The 19,141-nt window shown below is 38.9% G+C and overlaps 2 protein-coding genes across 15 annotated transcripts in view; both read left to right on the top strand.

The window, feature by feature from the left end:
- The window catches only part of Itpr (Inositol 1,4,5,-trisphosphate receptor), a 99,374-nt gene that overhangs the window by 6,346 nt on the left and 73,887 nt on the right, over nt 1-19,141 (top strand). For 13 of the 14 annotated variants that reach the window (XM_069506441.1, XM_069506436.1, XM_069506440.1 and 10 more), the window contains exons 2-3: nt 18,086-18,206; nt 19,042-19,112. In XM_069506441.1, coding sequence (XP_069362542.1) covers nt 18,124-18,206; nt 19,042-19,112 — 154 coding nt within the window. In that variant the 5' untranslated portion in view covers nt 18,086-18,123. Of the gene's footprint in view, nt 1-6,731; nt 7,432-18,085; nt 18,207-19,041; nt 19,113-19,141 lie in introns of those variants that run through there. The other variant, XM_069506430.1, reaches the window with a different exon arrangement.
- On the top strand, nt 6,373-6,888 carry LOC138403958 (uncharacterized). The gene has a single exon (XM_069506332.1). It carries the CDS (start codon nt 6,373-6,375, stop codon nt 6,886-6,888), a length of 516 nt encoding a protein of 171 aa, XP_069362433.1.

The raw sequence follows: 19,141 nt of genomic DNA, 5'->3' as shown, positions 1-19,141 counted from the left end.
CACGTTATCTTTTATTAAGTACCTAACTACGAGTAGATGCGACTCGTTTGATATCGTTTGGAATTTTACCACTGAAGAGGTTAAATAGGGGATGGAATTTTATAAGTTTGCTAGTATGAAAGTCCGTCATTTTTAAGAATATCCATGAAAATTGGTATTTGGGTTTTCGGTTAGAAGTAAAGAAATACGTGGTTCTGGATTCTTGGAAATTCCACTCTTTTTCCACTGGATTTTCAAAAATCCACTCGAGCGAAGCCGGGGTGGATCTGCTAGTTTTTAGCAAATAATCTGATTGGTTTGCTGATCTCCGCCCCACTTCGCTTGCGTGGACAGGCAACCTTAGCATGGTAATCGAGTCATTTGGAAGCTAAAAATAATGCTGAAGTTTAGAGATGTTTAGACATTACATCAGAAAATGACATAAACATAGGAGATGCGCGAAAAAACCGGCCAAGTGCGAGTTAGGCTCGCGCACCGAGGATTCCGTACTAGTCGTATTTTTTCGACATTTTGCACGATAATTCAAAAACAATGATGCATAATAATACATAAAAATCTGTTTTAGAATGCACAGGTAAAGCCCTTTCATATGATACCCCACTTGATATAGTTATCTTACTTCGAAAATTGAAAATACCAATTAGGTATTAGTTCATGACCACAATTTTTTGTTGTGTGATGTGACCCTAAATTCACGGTTTTCAGATTTTCCCCCTTATGTCTGCTATAAGACCTATCTATTACCAAATTTCATGATTTTAAGTCAACGAAAAGTACCCTGTAGGTTTCTTGACAGACCGACAGACAGACAGACATACAACAAAGTGATCCTATAAGGGTTCCGTTTTTCCTTTTGAGGTACGGAACCCTAAAAAAGGAAAAACAAACACTTTAGACAAACTGCAAGGCTGTTCCAGCCATCACTCATTGCGGACTTTTCATGCGGATCGTGAAAACTTTAGCTTTTCCTCAGTACGAGTCGCTGTTCGGTGTGAAAAAGCGTGTGATTGTATTAAAAAAGTGTAATCTTACAAATACATACATTTTAGCCATAACAGTTTTATAGATATATATATATATATATATATCTCACACCCGGCTATACTCACGTGTTTAGTGGACGCGGACGTTAGCCCGACTAGTTTCGAACCCATCCGGGGTCCTTTTTTAAAGGGAGCCAGTTCTAAAGGATAACAGTTTTCTTTAGAGAAAGTTAAAAGTGTACCTACTTAAATTAAACCGGTCAAGTGCGAGTCGGTCTCGCCACGAAGGAATCCGTACCATCGTACAAAATTACGTACCTACTTTTTAATTTACATGGCGGCCATTTTGAATTTTTGTTGAATAGCGGCAATGGAAATACACACTGATAATTTTAACTTATCTATTAGGTACGGTTCATGAGACACGGCCCGCTGACAGACAGACAGGTGGACGGACGGACAGCGGAGGATAATAGTTCCGTTCGTACGGGTTCGTTCCGTCGGGTATGGAACCCTAAAAAAGAAAAACATTAAAAATAATTATTATACTAGACAAAGGCAAGGCTGTTTCAGGACTGACATTGCGGACTTTCCATGTGGATCATGAAAACTTTAGCTTTTTTCTTAGTACCTGCGACTCGCTGTTCGGTGTGAAAGCTGTGCAAAAAAAACACAACTAATATTAAAAAGTGAACTTTTTAATTTTAATTTTAGTTACAAAAAGTGTCTCAGTAACTAGGAGAAAGTGTCTAACTAACTTAGGACTCCAGCATATAAACCTACGTGGTTTAAGCTGGAAATCCATAACTAAATCGAAATTGTAATAAAACCATTGAGTAGTAATTGATTGATGAAATGAAAATATTTTCTTTAGAACCCCCATCAGGTTTTCCGGCTGGTTCCCTAACTATAAGTAAACGAATTTTACCTTTCTTTTTACTTTATCCTCTTTCTATCAAAGTCAATTTTAAGTTTTATATTAATACTAGCTGATGGCCGCGACTTCGTACGCGTGGATTTAGGTTTCTAAAAATCCCGTGGGAACTCTTTAATTTTCCGGGATAAAAAGTAGCCTATGTCCTTCCCCGTGATACAAACTATATCTGTACCAAATTTCGTCAAAATCGGTTGAACGGTTGAGCCGTGAAAAGCTAGCAGACAGACAGACACACTTTCGCATTTAAAATATTAAGTACTAGATGATGCCCGCGACTCGTCCGCGTGGATTTAGGTTTTTGAAAATCCCGTGGGAACTCTTTAATTTTCCGGTATAAAAAGTAGCCTATGTCCTTCCCCGTGATACAAACTATATCTGTACCAAATTTTGTCAAAATCGGTTGAACGGTTGAGCCGTGAAAAGCTAGCAGACAGACAAACAGACAGACACACTTTCGCTTTTATAATATTAGTATGGATGGAAGTATGGATTAAAATGTGAGGCAAGCTACTAGAAAATTCCTATCTACTTAGTATCTGGGTCAGTAAGTTTTCAAAGAAAAGCCACGGTTGGGTTGAGCCAGCTAAATATATCGGGCCCTTTGCTTGCCTGATTAGGTTCAGCACACGCACCCACTCCTCGTATTGATTGATGCCTCTATCTATAAGCGGGGAAAGTTAGTAGCAGATAATACTCGATGTCTAAAGGCTGGTTTCGGCCTGGCGGTCTGTGTTATAAAAACCAGTCAAAAAAATTAAAAAAAAAACGGTTAAGTGCCCGTCGGACTCGCATACGACCATCCGTACCATCACCATCGTACAAGAAATAACACTTTTTTGTGGTATAACCACAAATTCGCGGTTTCGGATTTTCCCCCTTGTGCTATAAGACATTGCTACCTGTCTTACCTCATGATTCTAGGTCAATGAGAAGTACCTATATTATGTTTTGATTCCCTTGACAGGTCTTGACATACAGACAGGCAGATATCATAAGGACATAGGCTACTTTTTATCCCGGATAATCAAAGAGTTCCCAGGGAATTTTTAAAAACCGAAACTCACGCGGACGAAGGCGCGGGTATAGCCTAGTACTTTATATACTGTAGATACTTATACTTAGGTGAAATCGTAGTCAAGCGCAAATCCTGTCATCATAAAAACTATTGGTATTTGGTACTCAATGCCTTTGCAAGTTGTTCCGTCAAAAATTTAATTTTAAGAGCTAGCGCGCACCTCGGTGCGGCGAGTTGCGGTGCGTTTTAAAATCCGTTTTGAATTTAAACTATCACAATCCGGCGCGGAATTAATTCTGCAATGCGCGCGCTTCTATATGCAGTTCTATAATTTACAGATTTTGTGGAAAAAATCGGACCCTTAAAGGGTTCCGTTTTTCCTTTTGAGGTACGGAACACTAAAAAGTACGAAAATTTACCGCAGTGCGCGCGCTAGCTCTAAGGCTAAATTAAAAATCGCATGCCACAGACAGATAAACAAAAGGGATAAACTTATAGCTCCAAAAATTTATAGGGGCCATTTACAGATGGTTGTAACTAAAAATCGCAAGGTGCTATGTTACTGTGCGTGCGTAGTAGCGTTAGTTCTCGGTTACTACCTTATAGACTTGAAGCGTGCGTTCTACAAGCTGGTCCTACATCTGTTCTACTTTGTATGCGATATGCTGAAGCTGCTCATGAAGCTTGTGGAGCTTTACTGAACATGGAGTGATCGGATCCTGGTAAGTAAGGTGCTATGTTGCTGTGCGTGCTCAGTTAGACTTGAAGCGTGCGTTCTGCAAGGTGGTCCTACATCTCTTCTACTTTGTATGCGATATGCTGAAGCTGCTCATGAAGCTTGTGGAGCTTTACTGAACATGGAGTGATCGGATCCTGGTAAGTAAGGTGCTATGTTGCTGTGCGTGCTCAGTTAGACTTGAAGCGTGCGTTCTACAAGGCGGTCCTACATCTCTTCTACTTTGTATGCGATATGCTGAAGCTGCTCATGAAACTGTGGATCTTTACTGAAGATAAAGTTATATGTATATATACCTACTGGTAATTTTTGCAGGCTCCGTCGCCTGTGAGTAAAAGACCGGCCAAGTGCGAGTCCGGATCGCGCAACGAGGGTTCCGTACTATAGTCGTATTTTTTCGACATTTTGCACGATAATTCAAAAACTGTAATGCATAAAAATAAATAAAAATCTGTTTTAGACTGCACACGTGAAGCCCTTTCATATGATAAATGATAACCCACTTGTTATACCTACTTATCTTACTTCGAAAATTGAAAATACTAATTTTTAGTTCATGACCACAATTTAATTTTTTTTTGTGTGATGTAACCACAAATTCACGGTTTTCAGATTTTTCCCCTAATGTGTGCTATAAGACCTACCTACCTGCCAAATTTCATGATTCTAGGTCAACGGAAAGTACCCTGTAGGTTTCTTGACAGACCGACAGACAGACAGACAACAAAGTGATCCTATAAGGGTTCCGTTTTTCCTTTTGAGGTACGGAACCCTAAAAAGAGTGCGGTATTAATTCCGTACCGGATTTTTAATACATTTTAAATTCACGGATTTTAAAACGCACCGCAACTCGCCGCACCGCAGTGGACGCTCTCTCTAAAAGAAATTTTCAGAATCGGATCATTAGTGCCGGAGATTACCGCCTACCATAGACCATTGTCTGTGCCTCCTACATAGCTCTTTGTAATATTAGTGTAGACTTGGTGTAGGCAGATCATACCTATCTAATAGCAGAATATCCGTGTTTATAAACTGAAAATGTAGTTTACGCAGAGTCTATTGAAGTAGCCTTTGTTGCGCCACTATAAAGACTCGAATAGCACTAAACGGCATTTTTTTTATTTTTGATAACAGCCGTCATACAGTTCCGTGGACAAAACACATGGCTCTTTGTTTAATTCATGAGAAATGAGGAGGGATCTGTAAAAAAAAACCGGCCAAGTGCGAGTCAGGCTCGCTCAATGAGGGTCCCGTACTACAGTCGTATTTTTTCGACATTTTGCACGATAATTCAAAAACTATGATGCATAATCAATAATAAATAAAAATCTGTTTTAGAATGTACAGATGAAGACCTTTCATATGGTAGGTACCCCACTTGATATAGTCACTCACTTCGAAAGTTGAAAATACTAATTATTAGTTCATGACCACAATTTAATTTTTTTTGTGTGATCTAACCCTTAATTCACGGTTTTCAGATTTTTCCCATAATGTCAGCTATAAGATCTACCTACCTGCCAAATTTCATGATTCTAGGTCAACGGGAAGTACCCTGTAGGTTTCTTGACAGACAGACAGACGGACAGACAGACAGACAGACAACAAAGTGATCCTATAAGGGTTCCGTTTTTTTCTTTTGAGGTACGGAACCCTAAAAACTGGCCAAGTGCGAGACAGACTCGCGCACCGAGGGCTCCGTACTACAGTCGTATTTTTTCATCGATAAATCAAAAATTATTAGACATGTGGCGGTTACCACAATAGAAACTAGATGGCGCTGTTCAATCGATGACGTAGTCCCGAACAAATGTACCGCCGATGGTAATCGCACTAACGGAGTTTTCTGCAATCTGGACTATATATAGAAGTTTCAAGACATAACCGTTGGCCCAGCTGGCGCTACCGAGCACAACCAACCGCTCGGTGGGAGATCTCCCCTTTGGTACGGTCGAGCCTGCACACCGCTCCCGTACATTGGTGACCCCGACGTGATCAAGAACGGTCGCACACCTCAACAACCGACGAAATCAAGAATGGTCGCACACTACAACAGCCGACGTCATCGAAGATCAACCGCACACCGCCGCACTCCGCACTGCGTGATCAAGGGTGATCGCATACACCGCAACACCTTTGGATCACACACCGCAAGCCGACGTCTCCTCCAACTCCAAGTCTACAAGCAGCAACAGCAAGCACATCGAGGCCTGTAAGACGGATGTAGCCACAGCTTCGGGGCACAATGGCTCTGCACTCCATCACCAGCTACAAGCGTCCTGGTCTACCGCTTCTCTGGATGGTTAGCAGCCATTGCCCTTCACACGCCTTCACGCTACAACGCCACCTCTCTTCACTGCTTCACACTACGCGTTCGTCTCGGAGGGGAGTGATGTGGCGGTTACCACAATAGAAACTAGATGGCGCTGTTCAATCGATGACGTAGTCCCGAACAAATGTACCGCCGATGGTAATCGCACTAACGGAGTTTTCTGCAATCTGGACTATATATAGAAGTTTCAAGACATAACCGTTGGCCCAGCTGGCGCTACCGAGCACAACCAACCGCTCGGTGGGAGATCTCCCCTTTGGTACGGTCGAGCCTGCACACCGCTCCCGTACATTGGCCGAAGAACTGCCGACAGTACTACTTGGCCTACGTACGGCATTACGAGAGGACAACAATCTCAGTCCGGCTCTGATGACGTACGGTGCAACTCTACGAGTACCATCCGATTTCCTCGTACCTACACAGTCGAAAATCGAAGACGCAGACTACGTGCGACGTCTCACAGAAACAATGGAATCGCTAACACCGACAGAACGCTCGCCAGCGAACCGATCAACATTCATCTACAAAGACCTAGCTACGTGCACGCACGTTTTCGTACGAAACGACACCGTACGACCGCCATTAACACCGCCATACGACGGACCCTATCAAGTTTTGAAGCGCCACGACAAGTACTACCAGATCCAGCTACCACTTCGAACAACCGTGGTATCATTGGACAGACTCAAGCCCGCTTACATGCTCAACGTGGAAGACACAGGCGCAAGCACTGCAAGTGCGGAAAAGAAAACATCAGTATCGACGAGTTTGCAACCGGAGTCTGCAATGGAAACAAACTCGCCGGTACCAGCGCCAGCGCCTGCACCTAGCCCCTACGTCACACGAAGCGGTCGAGTCGTGAAACGAGTAGTACGCTTCGCTTGAAAGGGGGTACTATGGGAGTACCTACCATATTATATTACATACTTACGGAATACCTACGCTCGCCGTTCCTGCAATATCCCGCTGCCGTCGAATACCACCAACAACCTTACCTTACCCGCAATTTTACCTCGGGTTTACCGGGGAACAAGAAAATCAACAAACAACACATGGTTAAGGAAAATACTTTATTTAATGGACAAGAGCGGTGGAAGAAATGAAACAACATGGAAGGCATGAACACTTTATGAAAATAAGCAACGATTTCTTACCTCCAACCGGACGAGCTGGCTAGCGTATTTCGGAGATAATAGTGATGACTAGAAGCGTTGATGGTTACATGCACAGTGATGATCACGAACACTGTTGATGGTTACAATATGACATCCAAAGCACGCTAGCACGAAGACTCCAGAAGCACAAGCTGCTGCAAACGAAATCGCTCCACATGATCGTCGGTGACGTGTTCGGCCGGCTCTGAGCACGCGACGACGTCCGCACGCCACAGACATAAAAATAAATAAGAATCTGTTTTAGAATGTACAGGTAAAGCCCTTTCATATGGTAGGTACCCCACTTGGTAATCTTACTTTGAAAAATGAAAATACTAATTATTTGTTCATGAACATTTAACACATTTTAATTTTTTGTGATGTTACCACAAATTCACAGTTTTCAGATTTATTCCTTTACTTGTGCTATAAGACCTACCTACCTACCTACCAAACATGATTCTAGGTCAACGGATAGTACCCCCTATAGTTTTGACAGATACGAGTTTTTCCTTTTGAGGTACGGAACCCTAAAAACTGAAAAAACTCCCGGATGTTTTAATTTCATCTAGTGATTTTCGAAGGCGGATCACATAACTTATGTTACAAATCAAGTTCTAAATCAGTTCTCATATTATAAGTGCGGAAGTGTTTGTTTGTTGGTTTGTCTTTCAATCACGTCGCAACAGAGCAACAAACGGATCTGACCTGGAGAGTGACGTAGGCTACTTTACGAAGTCGCGGGCATCAGCTAGTAAAAAAAAAGACAATCATTATTAAGTAGTATTTAATGCTTGCGACTTCCTCCCTGTGGATGTAGGTTTTCAAAAATCTCATCGGGCATACTTTAATTTTCGGGGATAAAAAGTAACCTCTCTCTCTCCACTCCCTATTGCAAGGTTGATAAATTGGGCGGAATAGAAATATACCCGGATACGGAATAATCTACCACCTTACAAAGATTAGAGGAAAATAATAATTTACTTTACTTGATCTATCTACCTAGTAAAGAATAGAAGCTAGCCGTCGACTCCCTTGTAATGTATATGAGGTGTTATAAATGAAATTTGCTAGATGTTAGGCAAAATTGTTTTTAATGTAACTTTTACCGGGGTCGCTTAATACCTAATGATGGCTAATAATGCTTAGTTATTCTAGCTTAATACCAAGACTTAATTTAGATACATTAGAATGCCTTAGGTAGATAGTACATAAAATCTATGTTTTAAATTTAAGATGCCATTGGCATGGAATAGACAATGACACAGTAAAATTCATAAAATTGTTTCAAAATAAAAGCTCAGTAGTAAAGACAGGGTTCTTACTGTACACATACACTAAGAAGGTTCACTAAACAGTTCCAGGATACAAACATTTGCTTACTTGTAGGTGTGAAGACTGCAAGGTAGCTGGACGGCATCGGCCAAGATCCAAAACTCAATTTATTTGATTCTTCACAACCGAAATGTTTCATTACAAAGATTTTCACCAAGTCTTATCCATGGAAATTAAGTTGTCAACGTGAATGTGCAAAAGAAATAAATACGAAAACCGAAAACGGAAAACTAAAACGTAAAACTGAAACGTAAACCCTATTGAACTCCTGGCCACCAATGGTTTTCAGAAGTCCACCCACAACCCATTATCCTCATTTATTTGGGAAGATAAAATAACTGGAACATAATTGATGAAACATTGAAATACGTTAGGATGACTAAAATTTATAACTATTGTATTTTCCCAGGCGAAGCCATGGGCGAAAAAGAATGAGATTTTCCTGGAACGAAAAAAATTCGTCTTCACATGTTGACTCCAGAGAAAATTCTCAATCTCACCAATCGGTGTTGCCAGACGCAACCCGAGTGTGGCCGCTCTCATATAGTTTGATCATGAAGCCAATTCATTTTTGAATATTTGCGGAACCTAAGGATATATTATAAGAACCGTTTTGTTAATGACTTAACAATAAACAAATGATATTATGGTTTTATTTAATTATTTTGTTTTATTTTTACGACAATTGACAACGAAGCAAACGCCATCTATTGTGGCTCGAATGAACTCTGAACATCGACCCACGCGTAGTTCTGCACCTTGATGCTAGGTGGCACCAACATACTTTGAACAAAATAGATTTTTATTAAAAGCGAAACGCTAATTAGTAGTTCAAAATTTACAACGTCACAATACTTCCCCTCCTACGAAAAGGTTCAACAGGTTGAACCACGCTGCCCTCAGCGTCATCCAACAACTACTAACAATTTGCCTGAAACAAACAAAAAAAACACAGAAGTTACGCGTGAACGCACATCTACTACTAACAAGGAAAATTGTCTAACAAAATAAATATACTGAAAACAGTGTAAGGTTTTATACATTATACTTAACTACACAACCCTAACTTCTAAAAAGAATATATACAAAAAAACTTCATGGTGTCTAAGACACTTGAGTGGAAACATCTTGGCATCATTCTTCAGCTGACTGATAGAATGCGTCTAGGCCTACGGTGGTTCACTCTTTTAAACTACCATCTTAATATTTGTTACTCAACAAATACGGAAAAACTGGTTGTGAACGGGTCCATCTGATATGGCAACCGTTCTCTATCCCATTCGGAAAAATAAAACCGAATCAAAATCGGAATATGAGAAAAAAAACGAAATAACTCTCCTAGAAAATAGATCTCGGAACAGAATCGGAAAAAATAACAGAAATGATCCATTATCTAGAAGGAAAACGAAAACAAAACACAAAACCCCCCCTTTTCGTTATCCCCAAAGTACGATATTTGCATTTTTACTTTCTCAACCGGTTGGTCTACCACAAGCATTCCAATCATCACATATTCATCCCTACATACATCCACTACATTCCTCCTCAACTGAACCATGGTAATGTAACTGTTAATTCAGAACATCACTACACTCATACAAATTCCTAATTGAATATTGATAACTTAAATATTCAAACAGTTTAGACCAAACTAAGTAATGGCAAATATCTACTTCTTAATATCCTTAATATGCCAAGTGCCTATTGGGTGGTTGTCAGCTACTCTAACTAGTTCGTAAACCAAAGGTGACAAAACCTTGACAACCCTGCACTTTTCATACTTAGGTGCCAGCTTAGCTGCGAAAAAATTTGTAGCGTCGCTTTGTGGATAGGTCTTTTTCCACACTATATCCCCAACAGAATAGCTTGCAGACCTACGCCTTAAGTTGTAATGCGTTGCATACTCTGCATGAGCCTGAAACAAATTTCTCCTAACCTGACCAAATATGTCCTCCAAAGATCCAAACTTTCCTGCGTATTCCTCCCTTGGAATTCCGGCCTCGTACTCCTTATCCGTGTCCTTATAGAAGGAACCATTTAAGACCGGTTCTCTAGCGTGGACAAGGAAGAACGGGGAGAATCCAGTGGATTCATTAACCGCACTGTTTATGGCGAACTGGACCTTGTACAGGTTTTCGTCCCAGGACCTGTGGTTATCTTTCACAAAAGCGGCTACAGCAGTCATAACAACCTTATTGTACCTCTCAACAAGGTTAACTTGCGGAGTGTACAGTGGTGTGTAGTGTAATTTCGGAATATTATAACGCTTAATGAGATTACGGAATTCAGATCCTGTAAATTGGGACCCATTGTCCACAATCACAGTCTCTGGAACACTATGGTTCAAAAATACAAAATTCTCTAGCGCTTTAACAACAGCGGCACCTGTGGCACGCCGTAACGGAAACAACATTGTATATTTCGAAAAACAACACGTCACCACAAAAAGAAATGTAAATCCTGATTTAGACCTAGGCAAAGGTCCGACTAAATCAGCCGAAATGACCTGAAAAGGTCTCTCGCAGACTTTAGGCTTCCCAAGCAGACCTGGAGTGGCTGATGTCGTGTGTTTATACGCAGAGCAAGTATCACAATTCTTAACGTACTCAACCACGTCCTTATACATACCACGCCAAAAATATCTGAGGGATAATCTGCGATGAGTTTTGAACACACCAAAATGACCTGCAGTTGCATCTGCATGGTTTTGTTGCATAATTCTAAGGATGTCGTTCTTGTGGACTACCTCTTTCCAGTCGAACTCACTGAGAAGCTGGTATTTACATTTACTGTAACGATATAGTTTATCGTTCAAAATACAAAAATTCGGAAAATTTGCTGAATTGATTTTACAGCCATTAAATGTTTTGTCATACCAGTCATCTACCAAAACTTGTTGACTAGAGTTATCATTACGATCACCAACTACATCTACGTGTATGAGTCTCGACAAGGTATCCGGAACTACATTATCACAACCCTTCCTATGTTCGATAACAAAATTATACTGTGATAATCTACAACCCCATCTGGCGAGTCGTCCTGAGGGATTTTCTAAATTTAAGAACCACTTTAGGGATGCATGGTCTGTGATAATTGTGACTGGCTTGGAACCAAAATAAGCCTGAAATTTCTCCACTGCAAAAATCACAGCTAGAGCCTCGCGTTCCGTCGCGCTGTAATTCCTTTCGTTTTTATTTAGGCTCCTACTGACATACGCAATGGGATGATCGCAACCATCGGTTTCTTGCGTCAGCATACCGCCAACACCATATGCAGAAGCATCACAATGTATTTTGAATGGTTTTTCAAAATTCGGTACCGCAAGAACAGGTGCGGTTACCAACGCATTCTTCAATGTATTAAATGCTACCTCTGCCTGTTCGCTCCACTCAAATTTAGGTGCGTTCTTTCCTTTACTCGTTAGTCTATTGAGTGGTGCAGCGATGGTTGAAAAATTCCTAATAAAGCGCCTGTACCAAGAACAAGTGCCTAGGAAAATCTTTACCTCCTGTGCAGTTTTTGGGGTCGGAAAGTTCAAAACTGCGGCAACTTTTCCAGGATCTGTGCGTAAACCAAATTCATCCACTATATACCCTAAATATTTCAAAGAGTTTCTAAAAAAATTACATTTTTCAAAATTTATGGATAGTTGAGCCATTTTTAGTTTATCCAGAACTCTGTTTAATAAAATTAAATGGGTTTCAAAATCAGCAGAACAAATAACAATATCATCTATATAACAAAATACTATTCCATTTTCAATATCACTACAAAAATTTTGATTAAATAACTGGTCCATTAACCTCTGCTGTCGTGCTGGTGCACCGCATAGGCCAAACGGCATGACTTTAAATTTGAATAACCCTCTACCAGGAACTGTAAAACTGGTTTTTTTCCTGAGAGTCGTTAGCTAATGGAATTTGCCAGAAACTTGAACTTAAATCAATCGATGATAAAAACCTTGCCTCTTTCAAGCTATCTAGAATTTGTGGAATGTACGGTATTGAGTATGAATCCCCCTTTGTCACTGAATTTAATTTCCTGCAATCTAGGCAAAATCTCCAGTCTCCATTTGCCTTTTTCACTAAAATTGCTGGGTTATTCCAAGGGCTTTCACTCGGAGTAACTACGTCCATTTCCAGCATCCTATCTAACTCTTTACTTAAAGCTTCCTTCTTTTCGGGAGAAAGTGGATATTGTTTTATTTTTATTGGCAAGGCATCACCGGTGTCAATAACATGTTCAATTAATTTTGTTCTACCCAATCCAATTTTCTCTGAAGAAATATCTAAAAATTTATTTACTACAGACTGGGCTAATTCTTTCTGTTGAGATGATAAGTTTTCAAAAGAAGTGATGGTATGAATTTGTTTATTATCAATCGCACAAATATTGTAAAATTGAGAAGGTGCCTTAATTAATTCTAAATTATCAAAAATGCCAGGGGCTAACTGAAATGTTTTCCAAAAGTCACAGCCAAAAATAACATCCGCTATTATAGAGGGTACTACAAAAAATTTTATTATGTGAGTTACGGAATTATAAGTAATCGGAATAAACATATAACCCATGCAATCAAGTTTGTCTCCATTTGCCACTGAAAATGTGGTATCAATACTGCTATGCAGTTTATAACCGAATCTCAAAAAAACCTTGTGCGCCTGGTTACCCAAAATTGACGCGCAAGCACCGGAATCTAGTAAACCTGTAATCTCAAAACCGTCAACAAAAACCTTTAAATGTGGCCTAAAGTCTCGTTTATCCACTGAATACAGAACTGTGTCAGGTAAAAGGGATGTTTTGTTGTTAATGACCAAGTTCTTTACTTGTGTCTCTGCACAGTTCTTACTAATTAGTTTTTTGAATTTTTGTCCGGAGCGGGTTTACTAATCGCCTTTTTACTACAACTTGGACATGTCTTTACTGTAAAGTTCTGACGTCCACACGAAAAACATCTAATAAATTTCGGAACTGTCCTGCAAAATTTAAAGGAATGGTTACCCTTGCCGCACTTGTAACATAGTTGTTTATTTGTTTTCGTAAAATCAGTGCCTTTACTTGTATCAACCTTAGGTGCAGGTGTGACTGAAAGTGTGTTTATCTGTTTTGTCACTTGTTTGTAAGCAAACTCTGAACTTAAAGTTGCCTTACTGTTAGTAGGCTCAGAAAATAAGGCGGAACGCTGCCTCGCAGCCTCTAGTTTGCGACACTTTTCCTTCAACATTGCGACAGACTTAATGTCAACAAGAGCTAATTGTTCTGAGTAAAAAGGGCGAATATTATGTAATAAAATTTGTAACTTTTGTTCTTCGGAAGGTGGTGTTGACAACCTTGAAAACATGCCAAACATTACAGCGAAATAGATAGACACAGGTTCTTCAGAGCCTTGTGTTCTTGCTCGAATTTCACCTAGCAACCTGTAGTCATAATCTACTGCATCAAATTCCTCTAAAAATAAAGTTCTCAATTCTGACCAAGACGAAACTTGACATTTGTTGCCTCTGTACCATAACAATGCTCGGCCTGTAAAAAGATGAAATGCAGAAACAAATAATTTTCCATCTGAAACGCCATAAGATCTTTTATATTCCTCAACGCGTTCGATGAAACTGCGCGGATCACCCTGTCCGTTGAAATTTAACTTCCACTTGGCCACATTTTTATCACCAGTGCAGTCAACGGCGGTACTCTCGGAATCCAGTGATTCGTCGTGAGACGACTCATTGTCAGCATCTAATCTGGAAATCAAACTCTGCAACTTTGTATGTAATTCACTCTTCCTACTTATTAAGCTGAGTTCGGAACACTGTATTCTCAAAATTCTAAAGTACAAATGTGAAGCTAAAGCTTTAGACCTACAGAGGGCATGTCTATCTTTAGTGTCAGAACACTTTTTTAATAAATCTTCTAAGTCTTGAAGTTTTTTAGTAATAACCCCTAACTCACTTTCAGAAGTGAAATCCGTCTCTAAAATTGATTCAGAAGGAATTTCCTGAATTAATTGTTTTAACTGTTTCTTTAAACCTAGCACTGTAGGTGCTGGAGTTTCGGAACGAATGGATACCTCATAACACAATTCGTCCTTCAAAAGTGAATGAAACTGGGCAAAAGTCTGTTCCATTTTGTTAAGTCAAAACACATTTAACAAAATATCGAGCTTGTGTAACTGTCTATGTTTAGCCTTATACAAATTGGTTAAACACAAACACAAAAGAAGTTATTTAAACTATTAAATATACACAAGCAAAATACACAACAAAAACAATATTCTTAAGTCTATCCTAACTATTTTATCAATTATGTTCCTATTCCAAAATATTGTTAATAATACAAGCACATATTATTACTATAGTAAACAAAATATAACAAAATAAAACTTCCCAAAATTGAATAAATGATTGTAAGGTGCAGTATCACCTTTATGAGTACACAGTGTGTTACAACCTTTACAATTACAAAAGTAAACAGGCAACAAAGTTGCAATGAACTCTGACTAGCATATTATCTTTCAAAAAAAAAACAAAGAGATTGTGCAATGGTTTGATGACTGTTACTTTACACTTTTAACACATAACCTAAAATACAACAAAATCTGTTTCTAAATGTCACTTTAAACTACCAGCATTCAATTAAACTTAACATGTTTTGTGTGTGAAGTAGCTTTTATCATAACCTTAACACAGCTCTAAACAAAATTTCAACAAAATAATGAAGTATCAAGTCACTGAAAAAAAATTGTTCATAACTTCATACTTGAACTTAATGTAATCTCTGAATATAGTTTATATATTTAGTTTCACAAGTTGTAACTCTTAGTATTTATAAATGTATGTGTGTAACTAGTTAACAGGACATAGCGTTTCAAAACTTTAATTATACTAAGTTACCGGAATTTTCAAACATAAGATGTACTTACTATTGAAAGCAATACCCAACAACAACTCAGTTAAGCAATGTTTATTACTAAACTGAAGGCAAACATTCACTTATACACCTCCAAGGTAAGTCGATAACATAATTAAACGGCATAAGCACCATTTATAATGTGTTAATTAAATAAGAAAAAAAAAACCAATGTTGGACTATACTCAGAAAATTACTTAACCTATCAGACAAAATTTCTAACTATTAGTTATTATTTAGTTAGTTAACCATAAAAAAAAACAGCTTAGAGCTCTTTGCAATGTGTCACTACTTAGAAAATTGTACAATCAGCGGAGTACATTTCATAAAATTCACAAAATTTCTCAAAATATACTGAAACAACTATATAAAAAAACGTTCGGGCGCCATTTGCAAGGTTGATAAATTGGGCGGAATAGAAATATACCCGGATACGGAATAATCTACCACCTTACAAAGATTAGAGGAAAATAATAATTTACTTTACTTGATCTATCTACCTAGTAAAGAATAGAAGCTAGCCGTCGACTCCCTTGTAATGTATATGAGGTGTTATAAATGAAATTTGCTAGATGTTAGGCAAAATTGTTTTTAATGTAACTTTTACCGGGGTCGCTTAATACCTAATGATGGCTAATAATGCTTAGTTATTCTAGCTTAATACCAAGACTTAATTTAGATACATTAGAATGCCTTAGGTAGATAGTACATAAAATCTATGTTTTAAATTTAAGATGCCATTGGCATGGAATAGACAATGACACAGTAAAATTCATAAAATTGTTTCAAAATAAAAGCTCAGTAGTAAAGACAGGGTTCTTACTGTACACATACACTAAGAAGGTTCACTAAACAGTTCCAGGATACAAACATTTGCTTACTTGTAGGTGTGAAGACTGCAAGGTAGCTGGACGGCATCGGCCAAGATCCAAAACTCAATTTATTTGATTCTTCACAACCGAAATGTTTCATTACAAAGATTTTCACCAAGTCTTATCCATGGAAATTAAGTTGTCAACGTGAATGTGCAAAAGAAATAAATACGAAAACCGAAAACGGAAAACTAAAACGTAAAACTGAAACGTAAACCCTATTGAACTCCTGGCCACCAATGGTTTTCAGAAGTCCACCCACAACCCATTATCCTCATTTATTTGGGAAGATAAAATAACTGGAACATAATTGATGAAACATTGAAATACGTTAGGATGACTAAAATTTATAACTATTGTATTTTCCCAGGCGAAGCCATGGGCGAAAAAGAATGAGATTTTCCTGGAACGAAAAAAATTCGTCTTCACATGTTGACTCCAGAGAAAATTCTCAATCTCACCAATCGGTGTTGCCAGACGCAACCCGAGTGTGGCCGCTCTCATATAGTTTGATCATGAAGCCAATTCATTTTTGAATATTTGCGGAACCTAAGGATATATTATAAGAACCGTTTTGTTAATGACTTAACAATAAACAAATGATATTATGGTTTTATTTAATTATTTTGTTTTATTTTTACGACAATTGACAACGAAGCAAACGCCATCTATTGTGGCTCGAATGAACTCTGAACATCGACCCACGCGTAGTTCTGCACCTTGATGCTAGGTGGCACCAACATACTTTGAACAAAATAGATTTTTATTAAAAGCGAAACGCTAATTAGTAGTTCAAAATTTACAACGTCACACTATCTAGATCTTAATCTTCACTATATCAATGCAAAAAATCACTTCGATCCGTAGCTTCTTTGCGACGTGATTGAAGGACAAACCGCCAAACGAATAAACTTTCGAACAAACACACTTTCACTCGATTGAAATAAAATTGATGGATCGATTCGTCCTTTTCAACATCGAAGTTTTCAACTATCAAAATTCAAAACTAAAGATCAATTTATTCTGTAGACATGTTTGTATTCAAAAGCTGATCTAAATATTCTAAACACAGTTTTTACGCTGAACAGCTTTGTGTTTCAAGGTCATATTATTTGTTATTCTAATTCATCATCCATGTATGTTTGATTAATTGGCATCAGGTATCTTAACAACGATTTTCAGGAAGTCCTAACAACGTGATTAGACGAGTACACAGCTTATTATCTATCACGGTCAAGGGTCCATATGGGGAACTCTTAGCGGGTGGGTCCTGTGGGGCGGGCAGCGGGCGCAATGGGACTGGGGGCACACGATGTCGTCCGACGTCGCAACGCATTCACCCCTCCCCGCCTCGTCTCGGTGGTTGCAAGTCCGGTGCGGCGCCGGAGCGCATCGTGTGACATGCCACAGATATTTCTATGTAAGACGACGCAGCGGCACCGCTCGGGTACCGCACTGCCACCGCAACGCAAAAAATACACGTGATGAAGACAAAAGTAAATCTATTCAAGATTAACTTTTGTCTTCATCACATGTATTATTTTACACCGATGATTTACACCACCAACTTCTAAACAGTACGACTACAAAACATATACGACTACAAATAACTACGGTATGATTGTCAATTACAGCGGGTCATTCCGAAAAACCTGTATCAACCAGTACTTGTAACTTATACGTACTTTAGAAATGGAGAGTATTTGTATAGTTGGGATAAAAATACCATGGCATGGCAATATAGGGCATAGCTTCTTACATCTCGGTAATTATGTTTTAGATTATTTTAATAACCAATAATTTTTTGTTCAACAGGAGTATTTGCATGGTGGGGGTAAGGAGACGGTGGCAAGATGGGGGACAGCTTCCTACACCTGGGGGACATCGTGTCCCTCTACGCGGAGGGGTCTGTCGCTGGCTTCCTCAGCACCTTGGGGTAAGATATATTATGGAATATCTCATTAATTTTTCACACATATATATATATGTTTTTATTTCAATTAAACTTACAAGTACTTTTGAAACGTCAAATATAAAGTATTAGTGTAGTAATTGCAGTCCGGCATTGCTGGAACGAGCTGCAGGTCTTTTATCATTTACATAATCTTCGATTGTGTAATATGCTTTTTTCAGGAGCATACCTACTTTTATCTGCCGCTAAGAGGAGACCCATACTCAGTAATGCTTATGGCTGGTGATCTTGATGATGATTAAATATAATTTTGTGACAGCCCAGTATATCCAATTTATTCAATCCAAACTTCCATACTAATATTATAAAATGTGAAAGCTAGCTTTTCACGACCTAACACTTTAACCGATTTTGATGAAATCTGGTACAGAGTTAGCTTATATCCCGGGGAAGGACATTGGCTATTTTTATCCCGGAAAATTAAAGAGTTCTTACGGGATTTTTACATTTTTAAAAACCTAATTCCACGCGAACGAAGTCGCGGGCATCATCTAATCCATACTAATATTATAAATGCGAAAGTGTGTCTGTCTGTCTGTCTGCTAGCTTTTCACGGCTCAACCGTTCAACCGATTTTGACGAAATTTGGTACAGAGATAGCTTGCATCCCGGGGAAGGACATAGGCTATTTTTTATCCCGTAAAATTGAAGAGTTCCCACAAGATTAAAAAAAACCTAAATCCACGCGGACGAAGTCGCGGGCATCATCTAGTCCATTGTAAAAATATCCGATAGACGTCCGATATTTAAATAGATAAATTCGCGAGGAGCAGATTGTATAATGATAATATTGTTTCAGGCTGGTGGATGACAGATGCGTGGTGTGCCCCGAGGCCGGCGACTTGACTGATCCGCCCAAAAAGTTCCGAGGTTAGATATTCAGATGTGTATAAAAATCT

The sequence above is a fragment of the Maniola hyperantus genome, chromosome 23, assembly GCF_902806685.2.
Source record: "Maniola hyperantus chromosome 23, iAphHyp1.2, whole genome shotgun sequence".
In the NCBI taxonomy this organism is placed as follows: Eukaryota; Metazoa; Arthropoda; class Insecta; order Lepidoptera; family Nymphalidae; genus Maniola; species Maniola hyperantus.
This window is presented reverse-complemented; position numbering and strand designations above follow the sequence as displayed.